The sequence below is a fragment of the Aspergillus sclerotioniger genome (genome assembly GCF_003184525.1).
Source record: "Aspergillus sclerotioniger CBS 115572 chromosome Unknown BO94scaffold_9, whole genome shotgun sequence".
NCBI classification, from domain to species: domain Eukaryota; kingdom Fungi; phylum Ascomycota; class Eurotiomycetes; order Eurotiales; family Aspergillaceae; genus Aspergillus; species Aspergillus sclerotioniger.
In genome coordinates, this window is record NW_020290999.1 from 644876 (window position 1) to 661191 (window position 16316).

Sequence of the window (16316 nt, forward strand, 5' to 3'; positions counted from 1 at the left end):
GCTCCCAAGTCCCAAGACGCTTGCCAATGGCTCCGGCCTGGTTGGATCGACACTCGGCCATCGTCCACCCACCTCAATTCAGTAGTCTAGCTCATGTCCAGCTCGGTTGGAGTCCCGGGAAAATCTCAGATGGCGCAAGCTGTCCACCGGTGCCAACTTTCAAGGCTATCTGATTCGCTGTCTATCCACCCTCAGGAGAAAGGGCGACCAGATGGCGGTGCTGAGGCTAGGACGGATCTAAGACAGAGGCCCCCTTCGGGAGGAAGATGGGCGTGTGCTTAAGAGCTCCGGGCCTCTCTTCAATTTCCGTTCGGTCTTCTCGTCGCCTGCTTGCTTGTTAACCGCAACAATGGGCATCGGCGAAGACCTTCTGGCCAAGGTCACGGTGACCAACGTGATCTTAGGTCTGCTGGCCTATGTCATCCTTCAATTCGTGCGCCAGATCGTCCATTACCACTTTTTCCATCCGTTATCCAAATTCCCAGGGCCGTTCTGGGGCGGGGTGACCCGACTCTGGATCGCATGGCATAACTTGCGATCGACCGAATTACAGACGGTCTATGATCTGACGAAAAAATATGGTATGCAGGACCGTTCGATCTCAAGGCTGAAACGTGATGACATGTCTAAAGCTTGACTCGGTCGCATTCAGGCCCCGTAGTACGAATCACACCCACCCTTCTGCTGGTCAGCGATCCCAAGAAGCTTCCGGATATCTACCATCGCAATGCCGACAAAACAGGTCACTATATTACCGGGTCCTTTGGCGAAACCGAGTCATTATTTAATATGCGCTCGCACAAGACGCACGCGGCGTTTCGAAAGCACGTCGCGGGTCCGGTATGCTCGTCTCCATGCCTCCCTGAGAAACCACTCGGCTGATAGCCAAACAGTACAGTTTCACCAGCATCAAGAGAATGGAACCGTTGCTTGACGCCCACATTGATCATTGGCTGCAGAAGATTGACGAAAGGTACGCCCGCACGGGGGCCGCCTTCGACTTCTCATGGTGGGCCGTGTAAGTGGACCCCGGCCGAAGATCACATCCCACCAGTTGTGCTAATGAAGCCTTGCCATCCCAGCTACATGGCATACGACATCATCAGCGAGGTTGGCTTTGGAGCGCCCTTCGGCTTTGTCGAGCAGGGACAAGATGTTGGTGGGCTGGTCCAAGGATTCCATGATGGACTGCCGGCGTTTGGGTTCCTGGCGCGCCTCCATCCCTTCACCAGCTGGATGAAGACGACCTTCATGAAAAAGTACCTGGTTGCGACTCCCGAAGACGACTCGGGCATTGGCGTCCTCATGCGCTTCCGCGACCGACTCATCGACCAACGGTTGCGTGACATTGAGCAGAAAAAGGATATCGGCCGTGTCGATCTGCTACAGACCTTCCTGGAGGCCCGGACTGAGGAGGGTAAGCCCCTGGACATGGAGTATATCCGGGCGGAGGTTCTACTTGTCTTGCTGGCGGGGGCCGATACGACAGGCACAGTCTTCCAGGCCCTGGTGCACAATCTCCTGACACACCCAGAGGTATATGAAAGGATGATAGCAGAGATCGACGATGCTGCCCAAAAGGGCCTTATCAGCACCATGCCTCAGTACAACGAAATCGTCGATCACCTGCCCTACTATGTTGCGTGTGTGCGCGAGACTCTGCGCACCAACCCGCCTGCTCCAAATATCTTCCCTCGGTATGTGTCGGAACCCGGCATCGAACTGTACGGTCAGTTCGCGCCCGCAGGAACTGAAATCTCCGCCAATCCGTGGATTGTCCAGCGGGATCCGGGGGTTTTCGGAGATGATGCGAACGAGTTCTGTCCTGAAAGATGGTTGGATCCAGAGCGGGCAAAGGTGTTGAACAAGTATATCTTCACCTTCGGGTACGGGACCCGGGTGTGTTTAGGCAAGGATATCGCCATGATGGAGCTATTCAAGGGCCCCTTGCAGGTATGCCTCCTTCTCTCTTCCCCTCCCTCGATCCTAAAGCCATGGATCTGTCTGATATCCGACTGACACATCTCGCAGCTCTTCCGCCATTACAAGCTTCAAGTTGTCCCAGACAAGCCCTCCGCCCGGTTCGTGATCAAGGGAGGCGTTGGTTTCTGGCGGGATATGTGGATGACAATCAAGAAGCGGCCGGCAGCAGAGGCGATCTAATTGGCAACTATGCAGTCAGTCTATAGACTGTCTCTTTCCTCTGAGGGGGAACCTATTGTACTCGATCAAGGTCATGAGCATCAATTTTGTAGTCACCCAGTCGTAGGCCGCCGTTGCACCAGGCTCCGCGTCTGGTCTTGTCGAGGCAGTGACAGCGTCCAAGGCCTTGGAAGAGGAATTGGCATCCCGGCCTGGGTCCCTTCGCCTGAGGCAGACCAGTCACCTGACCCGCAGCTTGCCTTCGCTTCTGCCTACGTGTCGTCCTTGTTATCCTTCCTATCCTCACCATCCTTCACCATTTCATATGGAAATATTCTGTGCCTAGGTTACCAGGCCCGATGCCATTCTAGACATGTTCTAATTGACTTGTCACTGACTCGCAAAACTTCTTGCATACCCCCAGGATGCCTTCAGAGTCGACTAGAGCATAATCTTCGCCTTTCGTACCCGATCAAAGGCCGTATGCCACGACATGGTTGTGTCCATCTCTTCCTCAAATCCCAACGCCCGCGCGCGAGTCAAGTCAAATGGCCGATCAAAGTCCATCAACCGCAGACTCCCCATCCGAGCTCCCGTGTTGTGCATGCTGCGGTAGATGACGTCCTCTTTCAAGCCCCGATCCTGACACAGTGCCTGGAGTTTCTCCCAATTCTGATCCATATACACTGTCGGGTGCAGACTGGACTCGTCTGGTCCAACGCCTTCCAGTCCGAAGAACGCCGCTAGGGCCGGCCACCGCTCCGACCACGACACGGGCCTGGCACTATCGGCAATATTGAACGCGCGGGCATGAACCTTCTCCCGCGGCTGCATCGAGGCATGAATACAGAACCGGGCGATGATATCCTGGTTCGAGTCTGTGGACAGTAACCGCCAGGTGGTCTCGTTACCGGGGAAAGGGACCCGCGCGCCCTCGCCTTCAAGCTCCCGGTAGAGACCGAGATATATACCCATAGTTTGAGCCATGCAGTTGGCATTGCCGAATGGGGCAACTCCAACCTGGAGACTGGTTAGTGCGCGCTCTAGAGTGACAAGATGCACGCCAGTATGGGGGCATACAATCACGTCCGGACGGACTTCACACCATGACCAGGGCTTTCCGGTGGATAGCTCCTGTAGAAGGTCAACTTCATGGTAGTAAAACAGGTCTTTGGCGTATTTCGCGGGTACGCGGGGAAGGTCTTCTTTCAAGGGGACCTGGCCCCGGAAAGGGAATTTGTCGAGTAAGTAGACGCCGTAAGCCTGGTGAACCCTGTTCGTTAACATGGAAGCTCGCTTTAAACGTAGGGCCCAGGGTTATTTGCCTTAGTGCCTGTGATGAGCGTGACAAACGACAGCTTGGACGATAGCGCCTCCAGCGTCCGAACGGCGGCACGAAGCATCTCCTTGTTCAGACGGCATTCGTCTGCAGGGACATCGCTGGCGCGATATGCTGAAATCGAGCACGGTTAGTGCACCGACCAGGAACCACGGGACAAAATGAACAGTGATCGACGGCCTCACCCGCATAGTAAACATGGCTGATCGTCTCGACGGAAGGGATCTTCTCCGTCAAAGTCTTCCCCAGCACTGAATCGTCGCCCACCAGGAGGTCCACGCCAGAGACGACCTGGAGACGGTCGTCTGTTGGCCACTGGGCCTCATCGGGTGTGAACGCACGGTTCGCAACAGCGGTGACTTTGGAGAAGGTACCAGGGGCAGGATAGTCAGATAACAGCTGGTTGACTAGGGCCCAGCCGTTGATGCCGGAGCAGCCAAATACAATGGCATGGCGGTCGGGCGATTGTGGTGATTGCTGCATAGTAAGTCTGTCTTGGGGGCGTCTGGAGTAGGATTGAGTGCTGACGAGGGGGCACCAAAAAAGCTGCAGGGATCAAGGGAGAGGGCATGCTACTAGGCCCAGCGGACTGACTGGATGGCTTATCTTACTGACTACTGTTGAGCAACTTGGATGTCGACACTCGACCATTAACATCAGGTCATTGTGGGGGGACGGGAACCGGCTCGTGCCTCCGCGGCACTAGATCTCGGACTAAGTCCGGCGGCGTTTTGAAGTAGGACTCCCACAGCAGGCTAAGGAGAGATTGCCACCTTCCTTGTCACTCGGCCTAATGCCAATAATGGATGGTGACAAATAAGACTACAACGGAACTTTGCACGTCAGGCCAGGAAGGGAAAGCAAAGGAGATGGCGCGACATGCTGCATGGGAGAAGGGTCTTCACGGTCCCTGGAAATCACTACACCTCCTACCTACACCACCGGGGGCTACTACACCGAGGTTTTCGCACTTAGGATCCTTCAGAATCCTTAGCTCGAACAAGATCATTTAATTCGCAGCAGGTTTCGGAGAAGATAAACAGATCCACCCACGAACCGGACAGGTCTCGGAAATGAACGTTGCTTTTGAGCAACATGTTCCAGACTACCACTCGGCGACAGCATTCCAATCTTCTTCACATATGATGTATTCCTACCCCTTGGAAGGCCACACGCATTCCCGTCTGCGGCGCTCCACGGATAGTCTTGATTCATTATCTTCCAATCTAGTTGGTAGCCAAGCCTTGGGACCAACGGCTCGGAATGATTAATGGATTCCCCCCGGTTGCTCATCCGGGCCCACTTCCCCTACCCTAAGTCTTGGCGCGTCTCCCTAACGTCAACTAGGTAGAAATCCCTTTCATCTATCTGCGGACGACGGAAGACTATCTAGTCCGCTCTACTAAATCCATGGCGTGATTTGGATCGTTCATACTCAACTCCCCTAGAGATTTATCTAGGACGGCTAGGAAATATGCGTCGACCATATCTGGAATTTACCCATTGTGCAGGGCAGACAGGATTCAAAATTATATTTATTGAGAATTAGCAAGCGTGGGTTATATACATGAGGGGGGAAGAAAGTTAAAATCAACGTGTCAGTCACTCTCATTGACACTCACGTCGGTGGTGATGTGGATACCAGTGTCAGTGGGAATGATGCGCTCCTCCGAGCCGTTGCGACTGGCCTCCACATCCACCCGACTCTGAGCCGTCACAGTATTCACCGTATTTAGCTTGATGCTATGATGCCCCATGGTGGAGCGCCCATGGTTGGTCCGACGAGTCGAAGTGCCGTACATTCTCGACCGACCGGTCGAATCGCCCTTGCTGGAAAATCCAAGTAGCCGTTGCAGCCCGGGGAAGCGGAAGGTGATAAGCGACTTGAAAGAGGGGATGCAAGCAATGAAGATGGCGACGGCGACTTCGACACTAGACCAGTTGAGCGTATCCACAAGCATCCCTATTCAAGAGTATCGATGCGTCAGCTACCTCTCCCAAATAAAAAAAGACCAGAATGAGGGGTGGCATACAAGTGTGGTCCTCGGAGAAGTTGTTTATGTAGGTCGCGCGGATGATGCTAGTCACGGAGACCCTAACATGCACTGTTATGACGGTCCCGGGTGAATCGAGCAAGGAGGGGGAGCTAGCATACAAGACTCCCAGACCAAACATGACCACCAGCCCAGCTCGTTTACCCATCGTCATGTTCAACTGCACCAATTTCGGAAGGGGGAGGGCAAAGAGCGCCAGGTCGGTGGCCAGGCGGATCCCAAAAGATATGTAGTAAAAAGCCGTGAGAGATAGACATTTTCCCTTCACAGTGCCACCGGCGTCCCAGGCTTTGTGGATGGGTGAGCATTGGAAAATCACGACGAAGGTCTCTTCGATGGTTTCGCCCACAAGCAGAGCCAATAGGCTCCAGCAAGTGATGCGGAACCTTTTTCCCGGGAAAATCTGCAGGTATAGGAGGCAGAAGGAGGCTTTAATGGTGCCAAGGGCCAAGAGGTAGGCGATTTCGGTGACGAAATCCAGCTGGGAAGCAGTTGGTTGATATCAGCAAATGGCAGCGTTTGATAATCATCCCAGTAGAGCCCATACCTTGAGGAACATCTCCAAGTCCCCCTCCTCAACCACCGTTTGAATGTGCTTTCCATAGCCATATCGGGTCACTACGGGAGAGGACTCGTCAATATCATCAATGGGATCATACATTGATACCCCTAAGGCTTACTCCAGAGGCACACAAAGCACAGGACAAAGGTAAAGACCTGAACGGGGCAACCATGTGTCAGTATGGGAGAATTTTTCCGACTTGCAAGGCAGGGGGGGCTTACCCAGCTTATCACGCATAGCAGATCATCGAGATTGATCCCTGCGAGGTATCGGATCCGCACGAACAGGCGTACCAGCAGCCCACCGGTCGCGATGACCAGGAGCACCGTGTTACATACAATGATCGATGGCACCCGGGATGCACTCAAGTCGACTGTGTTGTCGGGCGAGAATACTTCCTTCCACACCACATCCATTGAAGACTGTTCGTCTGGCCCGGCATGCAAGGGAAAGAGGCGAGAGGAATTGCAGTCCACGTGAAATTCACGGAGAGCCTACATCTGGTTGGGGGTCCTGGGAGTGGGAAGAGATGGCACATGCACGGATGGATAGATGGAAGGGGTGTTGCAAGGGGTCCTGTCTGGCTCTCTGGTTAGGTAGGAATCCTGAATCCTGCATCCTGTGCAAGAAAGGTCTCAGCCGCAAGGAATCCGACAAACAACAATAATTTCCATGCTCCGCCCGCTATCGAACAATTAATCTGGCGCCGGGACGCCGTCGTTGTTCACGGTGGCGCTAGGCAGGGATTGTGATGTGCCCTAATCCTCCGTCTTGCGGCCCCCGCCTAAATTGCATGGTCAATCAATCATCAATCATCAATGGTGGCATGTTCTTCTGTGTTATCGACTCACTCAAAATTTCTTGGCTGGGTCGATAGAGATCTAGTTTCTCGCGTTCACCATCTGATTCGTCATGGCTTCCTTTCCGCCATAAGCCCGGCGCTTCGTGCTGCTGCTTCTTCATCGACAGGTTCCCTTCCTGCCTTTCTTTTTCTTTTCTCTTTTTTTCTCTTGGTGTCGTCTCCTCTCACCCCTGTTCTTTTCCTTCTCGCCCTTGCCCGACATACCCACTCCCCCTAGATATTCTCCGAGCCAGGATGACGGACCACAAGCATGGCAGGCAGCTAAAGGCTACCCCTGTCGACCTCGATGAGCTGCCGGCAGATTACTACTGCAGTAAGAACTTTATCGGCTCGCTTATAGCCGTCTGTTTGATGGCCATTAGCCTCTACCTGGGTTATGTTTTGCCGGTCGGTCTTTCTCATCTTTGCTCTCGTTTGGGCAGCCCCCGCTGACTATTGAACAGGTGAACAGTTTGAGCGCGATCAATGCCGATTTGGGTATGTCGAGCTCATCCCCATTTCTGCTGCATCATCCACTCCGTTCGGGCTGGGCTATCTAACCGTTGCTGATTGTATGTCTGTCCGCATGTAGGGCCAGACCCCAGCTATACCTTAATATCGACCGTCTTTACGCTAATCTCTGGGGTATGAGCATCCTTGCCTGGACGAGAAGAGACATACCCCTTCCATGCTGACGAACATACCCTAGGTCGGCCTCCTGCTTGTGGGTCGTTTGGGCGACCTGTTCGGGCGCCGGTATATCCTCATTGGAGGCCAGGTGCTCGGCCTCATCGGCGCCATTGTCTGCGCGACAGCCAAGACCGTTCCCACGGTTATCGGTGGTAGTGTTCTCTGTGGACTGGCTGCTGCAGTGCAATTGACCTTCAGCTTTGTGATAGCTGAGCTGGTCCCCAACCAGGCTCGTCCGGCTGTCAACGCCTGTATTTTCATCACGACCCTGCCTTTCTCCGCCTTTGGAGCCGTGATCGCCGATCTGTTCATCGCCAACACAGCTCGCTCCTGGCGCTGGACCTACTATCTCAACATCATCACCTGCGGCCTGTCCGTCATTTTGCTGGTGCTGTTCTACTTTCCTCCGGGCTGGGATGCCAAACGCGGAACCGAGAGTCGCATCGCTGGTCTCAAGAATTTTGACTACATCGGCTTCATCTTGTATGCCAGCGGGCTGATTCTGGTGTTGCTCGGCCTCTGTAAGTCTCCTGGGGTTTCCTTCTTCCTTCCCCCTCGATGCTAACCTTATCCCTCAGCATGGGGCGGTACCTCTTATGCGTGGCATTCGGCACACGTCGTCGCCGTCCTGGTAATTGGATTCGTCTGCTTGATTGCCTTTGCCCTCTACGGTACGTCAGCCCAGAAATACGTACCCAACCCGGGCTTACTAACTCACTCGGACCCCCATAGAAATCTTCGTCCCCCTTGAGCAGCCGCTCTTGCCCATGTCGCTGCTCCGAAACCGCGGGTACGCCGGAGCCGTGTGCTCTGCTCTGGTTGGAAACATGGTATACTTCTCCATGAGGTAGGACTATCTCCCAAGGCGCACTACTGTCGACTCACATAGCCCTAGTCTGCTCTGGCCGACAGCCATTTCCGCCCTATTCACCACCAACACCATCAAAGCCGGTTGGCTCTCGGTGAGTGTCTCTTAAAAGATATCCCCCAGACAAGCTACTCTAACACCCCTGTAGATCTCTACCGGTGCCGGTGTTCTTGTCGGTGAAGTTGCTGCCGGTCTGCTGATGAAGCCAATTGGCTACACCAAGTACCAACTCATCGTGACGACTGTGATGATCACTGCCTTCTCAGGAGCCCTAGCCGCCGTCAACCAACACCGACAATCGTATGGCATCGCGGTAAGTCCTCATCCCAAACAGTTTCCCCATTCCTACAAATCTAATATAGGCCAGTTCACCGCTATCGGCGGCTTCTGGGTCGGCTACCTCGAACTCATCACCATCATCATGTGCCCTCTCTACTGCAAACCCGAGGATATCGGTCTCGCCAGCGGTTTCCTCGGCTCAGCCAAGCAAGTCGCCGGCACGATTGCCAGTAAGTCACGATCCTCACCCAGCACACAAAAGAGACCGATCTATTGACTCACCACTCACACCCCCTTCCAGCCGCCATCTACGTCGCCATTCTCGACAACCGCATCGCCGCAGACATCCCCAAAGATGTCTCCGCCGCCGCCATGAAAGCCGGCTTACCCTTCTCCTCCGTGACCGATCTTCTCGAGGCCGTCTCCGCCGGCACCACCGCCGCCTACGACGCCGTCCCCGGCATGACCACCACCATCCTATCTGCCGTCATGGACGCAGTCAAGACCGCTTACTCGCAGTCCTTCCGGACGGTCTTCCTAGTTAGTATTGCCTTTGGTGGGCTGTCCGTAATCACCTCGTTGTTTTCGGCCCCCGTTGATGATCACTTCACGAATGATGTCGCGGCGAAATTGTCCGGCGCGGGGGCGAGTGATGATGTGCTTACGCAGAAGAAGGATGTTGAGTCAATTTGAGGTAGTTTTGCGAGTGCAGGGTACCCTTTTGCGGGGGTAGTATAATGGATTGGATGTAATCACTATAGATGCTATGATGTAGATGGTATCTATCTATCTATCTATCTATCTATCTATCTATCTATCTATCTCTGAAGAGTGTATTCCCTATTCTATGTGCAGAGTATGAGACAGGTACTACTCTCTATCGATTAATGCAAATTATTATTTGTATTTGAAAGTTGTTGTTTTGAAAAGCTCTACGTATTTCAGATGGCCATGCAAGCAAACAAGCATCGATGGTATACTACTTCGCCAGAGGGATCTCGGGACACGAAATTCAACAATTCACTAAATAGAAGGCGGTCTATATTACAACACTGCATGTGCGTATATATTCGATGATGGTATAAACAGGGCCAAAGAAAAAACCAAACAAACTAGGTATTCACGATCGTGAGATGATTCAGACATTATATGGAGGGATTGGGAATACCGGCGATGCCAACAGGCAAACGCTGGGATAAGTAAGGCAGAGCGAGCCAAAGCAGCGGTCTCCGATATTGATAGCCCGGGGGGGAAATATAAAGGAGCATTTGCACCTTGAAGTTGGGAATACCAAAGTAGAAAAAATGACTTCGAATGACACCCGTCAAACTCCGGGGGGGATGAAAAGGGTAATCACAAAGAAAGATAAAGGGGCGAAAAGCATGCATGATCAGGGCGTAATAGGTGGGAAAAAAGCACGGTTGCTGAAGAGCTTTTGATCAAATCGCAACGGATATAGAAGGTGTAGATATTAACAAATCGAGAGAAAAAGGCCGCTAGAAAGCAGGTAAAACAACTGTATCTATACAGGGTATGTCGAGGGGTCACTCCGGCTTTTTAGTGGACTGTGAGGCATTTGGGGTTCCATGCTGGTTGACTCGACTGTTAGGAGTTGACTCGAAAAGGCGGATTGTTCCCGACCTATGCTCTCCGATGACGAGCGTCGCTGGAGCCCAAAGGCAACACTGTTGTTGGCGCTGGTGACATTGCTACCCAGATAGGTTGGAGCGCCCTGTGAATCGACCAGAGGTGCAACGGGAGTGGAATCTGCCGTGCGATCAATTCCGTGATTCACAGGATAATCGCGCGTGAAATTAGGTTGCGGGGTATCGCTGCGGGCCGAAGGAGTGGTCGATGCTTCGCTCTCGGACGAAGGTGCCAGCTTTGCGGCATCGGGGGGCACATAGGCTTCGTATTTCTTCAGGTGGTCAAACTGGCCCATGATCACTTGTTCTCGGACAATGTCCACATCCAGCGGGAAGTAGACCTTCTGGATGCACTTGATGACGAATCGTGGGATGAGACACATCACTACAGTGAGAAAAAGAACCACCCAGAACGACAGGGCGCCGTAGACCTGCTTGGCAGCGCCATAGAAGGTCGCAGAGGACTCGAAGGACGAGTAAATACCGGTCCAGAAGAAGATCAGCAATGAACTGATCGCATTGATCAAGGTCGTCAACCAATCCCATCGATACATGTTCATCATCACGTAGGTGTTGCTGGCAACCACAGCACAGGTGGCAACGAGTACACCCATGCGGTACCGGTCATCAATGCTGAGCCCGTTTTCCGTCTGGAAATTGGCCGCCGAATACAGCTCATATGGCATGAAGAAACATATGATCGATTGGTAAAAGCCATCCAGCATGTAGATCCTGGTCGCGTTCATTAGCCTTGGTTCTAGTCCCACAAAACCGACTCAGTGCACAGCAAGAAGCGATGTTACTTACCAGAATTTGAACTGCGTCCACTCTTTGCGCTCAATGCCTCGCATGTAGAGCTGGGGTACTGCCAGGGACACCCTATCGTCGACATCCTGATCAAAAATTCCCATAAAGATGACAGGCAGGGAGGTGAAGGCGACGTTCACCAAGGTAATGTATGTGTATTCGAAAAGGTAGGAGCCGTCGAAATTGTCGTATATAGAATACCAAAACAGCGCGAACGTCCAAACCAAGTTCTAAGACCACGGTCAGCATCAGAATCCCCTCGTACCTCTACTCCCACCCCCAACCATTCACCGAGCGGAAGGATAGACTGACCTTGTAGAAGAAATTGGCGGTGGTCTCGCCGAGCCGCCGGTACGCCCAACGCCCATGCACGAGGATGAGACGCTGCAGAAATCGGAACTGACCGATGGCGTAATCTGCTGACATGACCGCCTGGCGACCTTCTTCTCCAGCAATTCCCACCCCGACATCTGCCTTCTGAATCATGGCGACATCGTTGGCGCCGTCTCCAATCGACAAAGCCATCACGTTCAAGCCGGTCCTTACCATGTCAACAACTGCCGCCTTTTGGGCCGGGCTGACACGGCAACAGAGGACTGATTTACATTTCCGGCAAAGCAAAAGGAACTTCTGCCTCAAGGCATCGTCCAACATCAATCGGAGACAATCCCCGTCGAGGACAAGGGCATGTGTTGAAGGGGGCGGCGAGTGGTCCTTGCGTGCAGCGGTTAATTCCTCATCAGAGCCAGTGATCCCGAATATTTCCAGCTTGCTGTCCAGCTCTTTTGCGGCCATGTCGGCGTCCGGAGCACTCAGGATCATAATCTCCATGTCGTTGTTGAGAAGGTTGCAGGAGTAGCCGATATTGATGGCAGTTTCCACCTTATCACCTGTCAAGACCCAAAGCTTTATACCAGCCTCGGCCAACAAGGAAATGGTATCTGGAACGCCATCCTGTAACCTATCTTCGATAGCAGTGCCACCTAAAAGTAACAGATCCTGTTCAATAGCACTAGCGACCTCCTCCAGCTTCTCTTCGCGATCCACGATGGCCGCGGCAGCCACGTCGTGCTTGAGACTCCACTCGCGGTAATATTCCTCATCAAGAACACGTTCTGCGATGCAGAGCACTCGGAGACCTTCTTGGGCGAATGTTTCAAGGTGTTGCGCGGTGATATTCCTGAGCTCCCGTTGTTGACCGGGGGCCAGGCGGGAGTTGATGACCGTATCGGCACCCTTACACAGCAGGCGAATCGTTCCATCCGGCATTTGGACGACCACACTCATTCTCTTACGCGTCGAGTTGAACTCCAAGATGTTCAAAATCCGGTAACTGCGTTCTTCGCCCATGATATTGACGGTTAGGCTATCTCCGGACCGACCTAAGGCCGTGAAGCCACAGTCACGAGCAGTAGCTACCAAAGCAGCCTCATCGGGGGACTGGGCTTTAAACTCAATCTGCGGGGGGTCGCCTGGAGTACGTTCCGAAACCACCGTATGGCATAAGGCCAGCGCTGCCATGAAACTTTCCGTGGCCTGCTTCTGAGCATCGCCTGATGCACCACCAAGATCGGCAGCATACTGAGGTGAGACGAAGGTCAGGTTGTCATCAATGAGGTACGGGTTATCATGCAGCTGGCGCAGCTGCTGCAACATTTCCACCCGGCTGTCGCTGATGTGTTGGCGAGCCTTGGCGGCTTCCTCCTCGACATTCACCAAGCCCTGCCGTCTCTGCATCCCCAACTGGGCTTCCGTATAGGCCTCACCATAAGCGACCCCATTGACTGTGCATTTTTTAAACTCCATGACATTTTGCGTCAGTGTACCAGTCTTGTCCGAGAAGATGTACTCGATTTGCCCAATGTCATCCGAGATGTTCCAAGCCTTGGGAACACAAGACATCTCCAACCGCTCGTAGTACATGTACTGGTCGAAAAATATGAAGAGCGCTTGGATCCATCGGACGATTTCCAACGAGATGTACAGGGCGATGGGGACCAAGTTCTGGAACAGGACCACACCCACCCAGAAGGCAACCACACCTTCCACGGCGGCCGACCCGCCATAAGAACCGTATTCAAAGAAAGCCAGGGAGGCGTCCTTGAGTCCCCAGGCGAAGCCATTGATGAAACCCGAGATTAAACACATGATGAAGAGGATAGCAAAATTGTAAAGAACGTTCCAATTCATATTGCGCGCCATTTGTGGTCGCTTGGTTGGGGTGATGCCCTGGTTCAACATGATCTTGGATTCCGAGCCCGTAAATAACACCACCCCCAATGCCCATTCCGTGTTCTGAAGACTACAGCCACGGAGGAGGATGTTGTTGATGGTGATGGGCTCCACTCGTTCTCGGGGCGATGCCTGAGGATCATCCTGTTGGTTCCAGTAGATGGCACCACTGAACGCGTACAGATTTGCATGAGCGGGGGGGCTCTCGATGGTAAACTCCGCTCTCTCGCAGTCCCGGGCGTTTCTCACTGCGCGACCGCAATTGAGGGCATGGCGGACCTTGAGATTTGTCTCGCCGTCCAGGTTCTTGGTTTCCACATAGCAGGCGCCGTCCGGATCAGACGTTGAGAGAATGACCATGTCGGCTGGGATCTGATCGCCATTATACAGCCGCACGAAGTCCCCGACATTGACGTCTTTCCAGTGCTGGCGTTTGAAACGAGCCTGCCCCGTAGCGGACTTGGTGGGACTAAGGATGTTGCCCTTTACCCGCCCCCATGAGGGATCGCCGGGCTGACCTGATTGTAGATGACCACCGGCAGGATCCGGCCAATCCCCAGAAGCACGGGCATCAAGGTCCGCGGACACAGTCGTCATCTCGATCGGGGAAGAGGGTTCCACCGATGGTCGGGAATCCGCCATCTCAACATCTCCCGCCACGTCTTTGTCGGCGGACTTGCGCCGTCCGAGCCTCTTCATGGCACGGTATGTGGCGATGGTGGCACGCGTACAGGCCTTTTTGAACTTTCGCCAGGTAGACACATTGTCGGCAGTAACATTGACATTGTGCCATTCGGTAAGACGGTAGACAGGAGAGTTGTTGAGCTCGTTATCGGAGACCGTTCGCCTCCAATCCTCGATGGCATCCTTGATCGAAGTGACGGCGACGATAATGATCAGTGGGACGGCACTCAGGCCGGGGTCGGCATCTCCAAAGATCGAGAAACACTGCAGGATGATGACGAACAAAAAGTAAAGGTTTGCAATGTTGTGGAACTGTAACCAGAGGTTCTTCGGCACGAATGTCAACGGCGTGTAGATGGAGGTGCGGATCTTATTGCGGGGGTAAACGGCTTTGAGATTGCCTTCCTCGTCCCGCTCGCTGTCGGGAATGGGAAGATTGAAGTAGACTTTTCGCGATGATGACTCCGTAGTATCGCCCTCCGGCATCCCTGATGTCGCATTCGCCGTGGAGTCTTGAGCGCCTCGCCGGTGGCCACGTTCCAAGATGGAAACCCTCTTCCGGAGACCGCTGGCGGCGGTCATCCGCTTCGTCGCCCATCGCGCGCGCTTGGTCGCCTTCGCATCGTCAGTTGGGATCGGAGGAACCTCATCTGAGGCGCGACTCATGCCCTCCTCCCCTTTTCTTTGTATCGCATCCATAAGCAATGGGTTTTTCCCCGACTATCCTCAGCTACAGATGGCAACCATCGGACCGGCTGGGACGGAGGGACCCTGCGCGAGGCGGCCTCGCAGGCCTTCGGGGCAGGTGAAGGCCGGCCGCGCGATCGATTGGTATTGGGAAAAGAGGTCGATATGGTTCGAAGAATCGATGTCTGGCAGCCGTCGTCCGCTCCAATCACGTCGGTATCCGAATCCGGCGAACGGGGGGGAGGGTGAGTATGTGATGGGCGTGATCGCGACGATCGGAGGAATAGAGGGAGATTTCGGGCGAAGTCAGAAAGGAAACAATGTAGCTAGCTAGACAGGTCGAAACGATCAAGGGCGGGCCAGTGGACGCGGACGTCAGAGGGGCAGTCAGACCACAGCAGCGAGTTGCCAGGAGGGCGGAATGCGGAGGGGAAGAGAATGAGAGATGCAGAATGGCTGGCAAGGCTGGATGAGAGGCGAGCTTCGCCGTCCGCCTGTGCCGGGAGCGGCCGGCTGCCATTCGCGGATTCCGCTTCAAGGCAACCCGCCCGCGGATCCCTCGGACCACTCACAGCCCTCCATCTGGTCCATGCCTGACTCAGCCGCCCTTCTTTTTTCTCCTCTTTTGAGTGGTTTTGAGTAGGGCGTCATAGTAGGGCGCTTTTCTGCCGTCTTTTTCTCCTCCTCCTGTTCTTCAGCTTAGCTAAGCTCTGTCGTCACCCTTCCTTCTTTTGTTCCTTACTATTCTTATCACTGGCGGAGTGGGAGCTCCGAAGTAAAAGATTGACTTTGATTCCATGGCTCAGCATTGCTCACGACTTGCTTATCAATCTCAACCGGGCTGTGGGCCCTTTCATCTTACCTCTTACGAACCATGCGGACTTGGCATAGCACTATGTGCCAATAATTAAGCATGTCGACAGCACCTTACAGACACCTCGCTTATGCACATAAATGCACGTGACTGGGCTGCTCCGCCTCCAAACAAACACAACATTCCATCCTCTGAAGACAAGCTATCTGGTCGGAATTAAGGTGGCTGTAAAAGTGCAGTTCAGATTGTAATCTCACGGTCCTGGTCAACCAAGGGTACTAGCAGAATAGCATAGCCTCGTTTCTCAAGCATGGGGTGCGCCTCGCTCAGGTAGCGTGCCTGATCAGTAACATATATCCGCGGCAGGAGAGGAAAGGCGGGAAGAAGGGGTGCTCTGGCCTATACTAGACAGTGGCATCTTCATTTTTCTATTAACTTCCTGGTAATGCTAGTATCCGTCTATGTGCCAGATTATGCATGCTGCATAGCATGTCACGGGGCTGTGGCCTTGGATGCAACACCTGCATATGGGACCTGTCTGCCTTCTGCACTCCGTAATCAAGGTTAACTGTGGTATGTGGATGGAAAGTTTGCCATCATCTTGGACTGGACTTCCTGTGTACCTCTTTTGAAGGCAGTACTATCGCTGCTTTTGCTTCTGCAGAAGTGTC

The 16316-nt window shown here is 53.6% G+C and overlaps 5 protein-coding genes across 5 annotated transcripts; 2 read left to right on the forward strand and 3 right to left on the reverse strand.

The window, feature by feature from the left end:
- The first annotated feature begins 261 nt into the window (after positions 1 to 261).
- BO94DRAFT_395094 (cytochrome P450) lies at positions 262 to 2373 on the forward strand. Its single transcript, XM_025607350.1, has 5 exons — positions 262 to 581; positions 653 to 840; positions 894 to 1018; positions 1083 to 1953; positions 2032 to 2373. The coding sequence occupies exons 1-5, from the start codon at positions 350 to 352 to the stop codon at positions 2161 to 2163; spliced, it is 1548 nt and encodes a 515-aa protein (XP_025469226.1). The 5' UTR covers positions 262 to 349; the 3' UTR covers positions 2164 to 2373.
- BO94DRAFT_618330 (SDR family oxidoreductase) lies at positions 2118 to 3964 on the reverse strand (the record flags this gene model as incomplete). Its single annotated transcript, XM_025616846.1, has 3 exons — positions 2118 to 3405; positions 3447 to 3595; positions 3667 to 3964. The coding sequence occupies 3 exons, from the start codon at positions 3962 to 3964 to the stop codon at positions 2584 to 2586; spliced, it is 1269 nt and encodes a 422-aa protein (XP_025469227.1). The 3' UTR covers positions 2118 to 2583.
- Positions 3965 to 5079: 1115 nt separating this feature from the next.
- Positions 5080 to 6513, reverse strand: BO94DRAFT_462288 (uncharacterized protein; the record flags this gene model as incomplete). Its single annotated transcript, XM_025607967.1, has 6 exons — positions 5080 to 5444; positions 5515 to 5576; positions 5637 to 6016; positions 6083 to 6153; positions 6216 to 6252; positions 6319 to 6513. 6 exons carry the CDS (start codon positions 6511 to 6513, stop codon positions 5080 to 5082), a joined length of 1110 nt encoding a protein of 369 aa, XP_025469228.1.
- A 212-nt stretch (positions 6514 to 6725) lies between these two features.
- BO94DRAFT_513675 (trichothecene efflux pump) lies at positions 6726 to 9608 on the forward strand. The gene is made up of 10 exons (XM_025609852.1): positions 6726 to 7346; positions 7403 to 7436; positions 7531 to 7583; positions 7648 to 8149; positions 8207 to 8299; positions 8361 to 8475; positions 8524 to 8590; positions 8645 to 8809; positions 8864 to 9005; positions 9077 to 9608. The coding sequence occupies exons 1-10, from the start codon at positions 7194 to 7196 to the stop codon at positions 9466 to 9468; spliced, it is 1716 nt and encodes a 571-aa protein (XP_025469229.1). The 5' UTR covers positions 6726 to 7193; the 3' UTR covers positions 9469 to 9608.
- A 466-nt stretch (positions 9609 to 10074) lies between these two features.
- On the reverse strand, positions 10075 to 14941 carry BO94DRAFT_395456 (phospholipid-translocating P-type ATPase). Its single transcript, XM_025607355.1, has 3 exons — positions 11541 to 14941; positions 11229 to 11458; positions 10075 to 11153 (listed from the first exon to the last, which is right to left on the reverse strand). Exons 1-3 carry the CDS (start codon positions 14841 to 14843, stop codon positions 10298 to 10300), a joined length of 4389 nt encoding a protein of 1462 aa, XP_025469230.1. The 5' UTR covers positions 14844 to 14941; the 3' UTR covers positions 10075 to 10297.
- Between the last annotated feature and the right edge of the window lie 1375 nt (positions 14942 to 16316).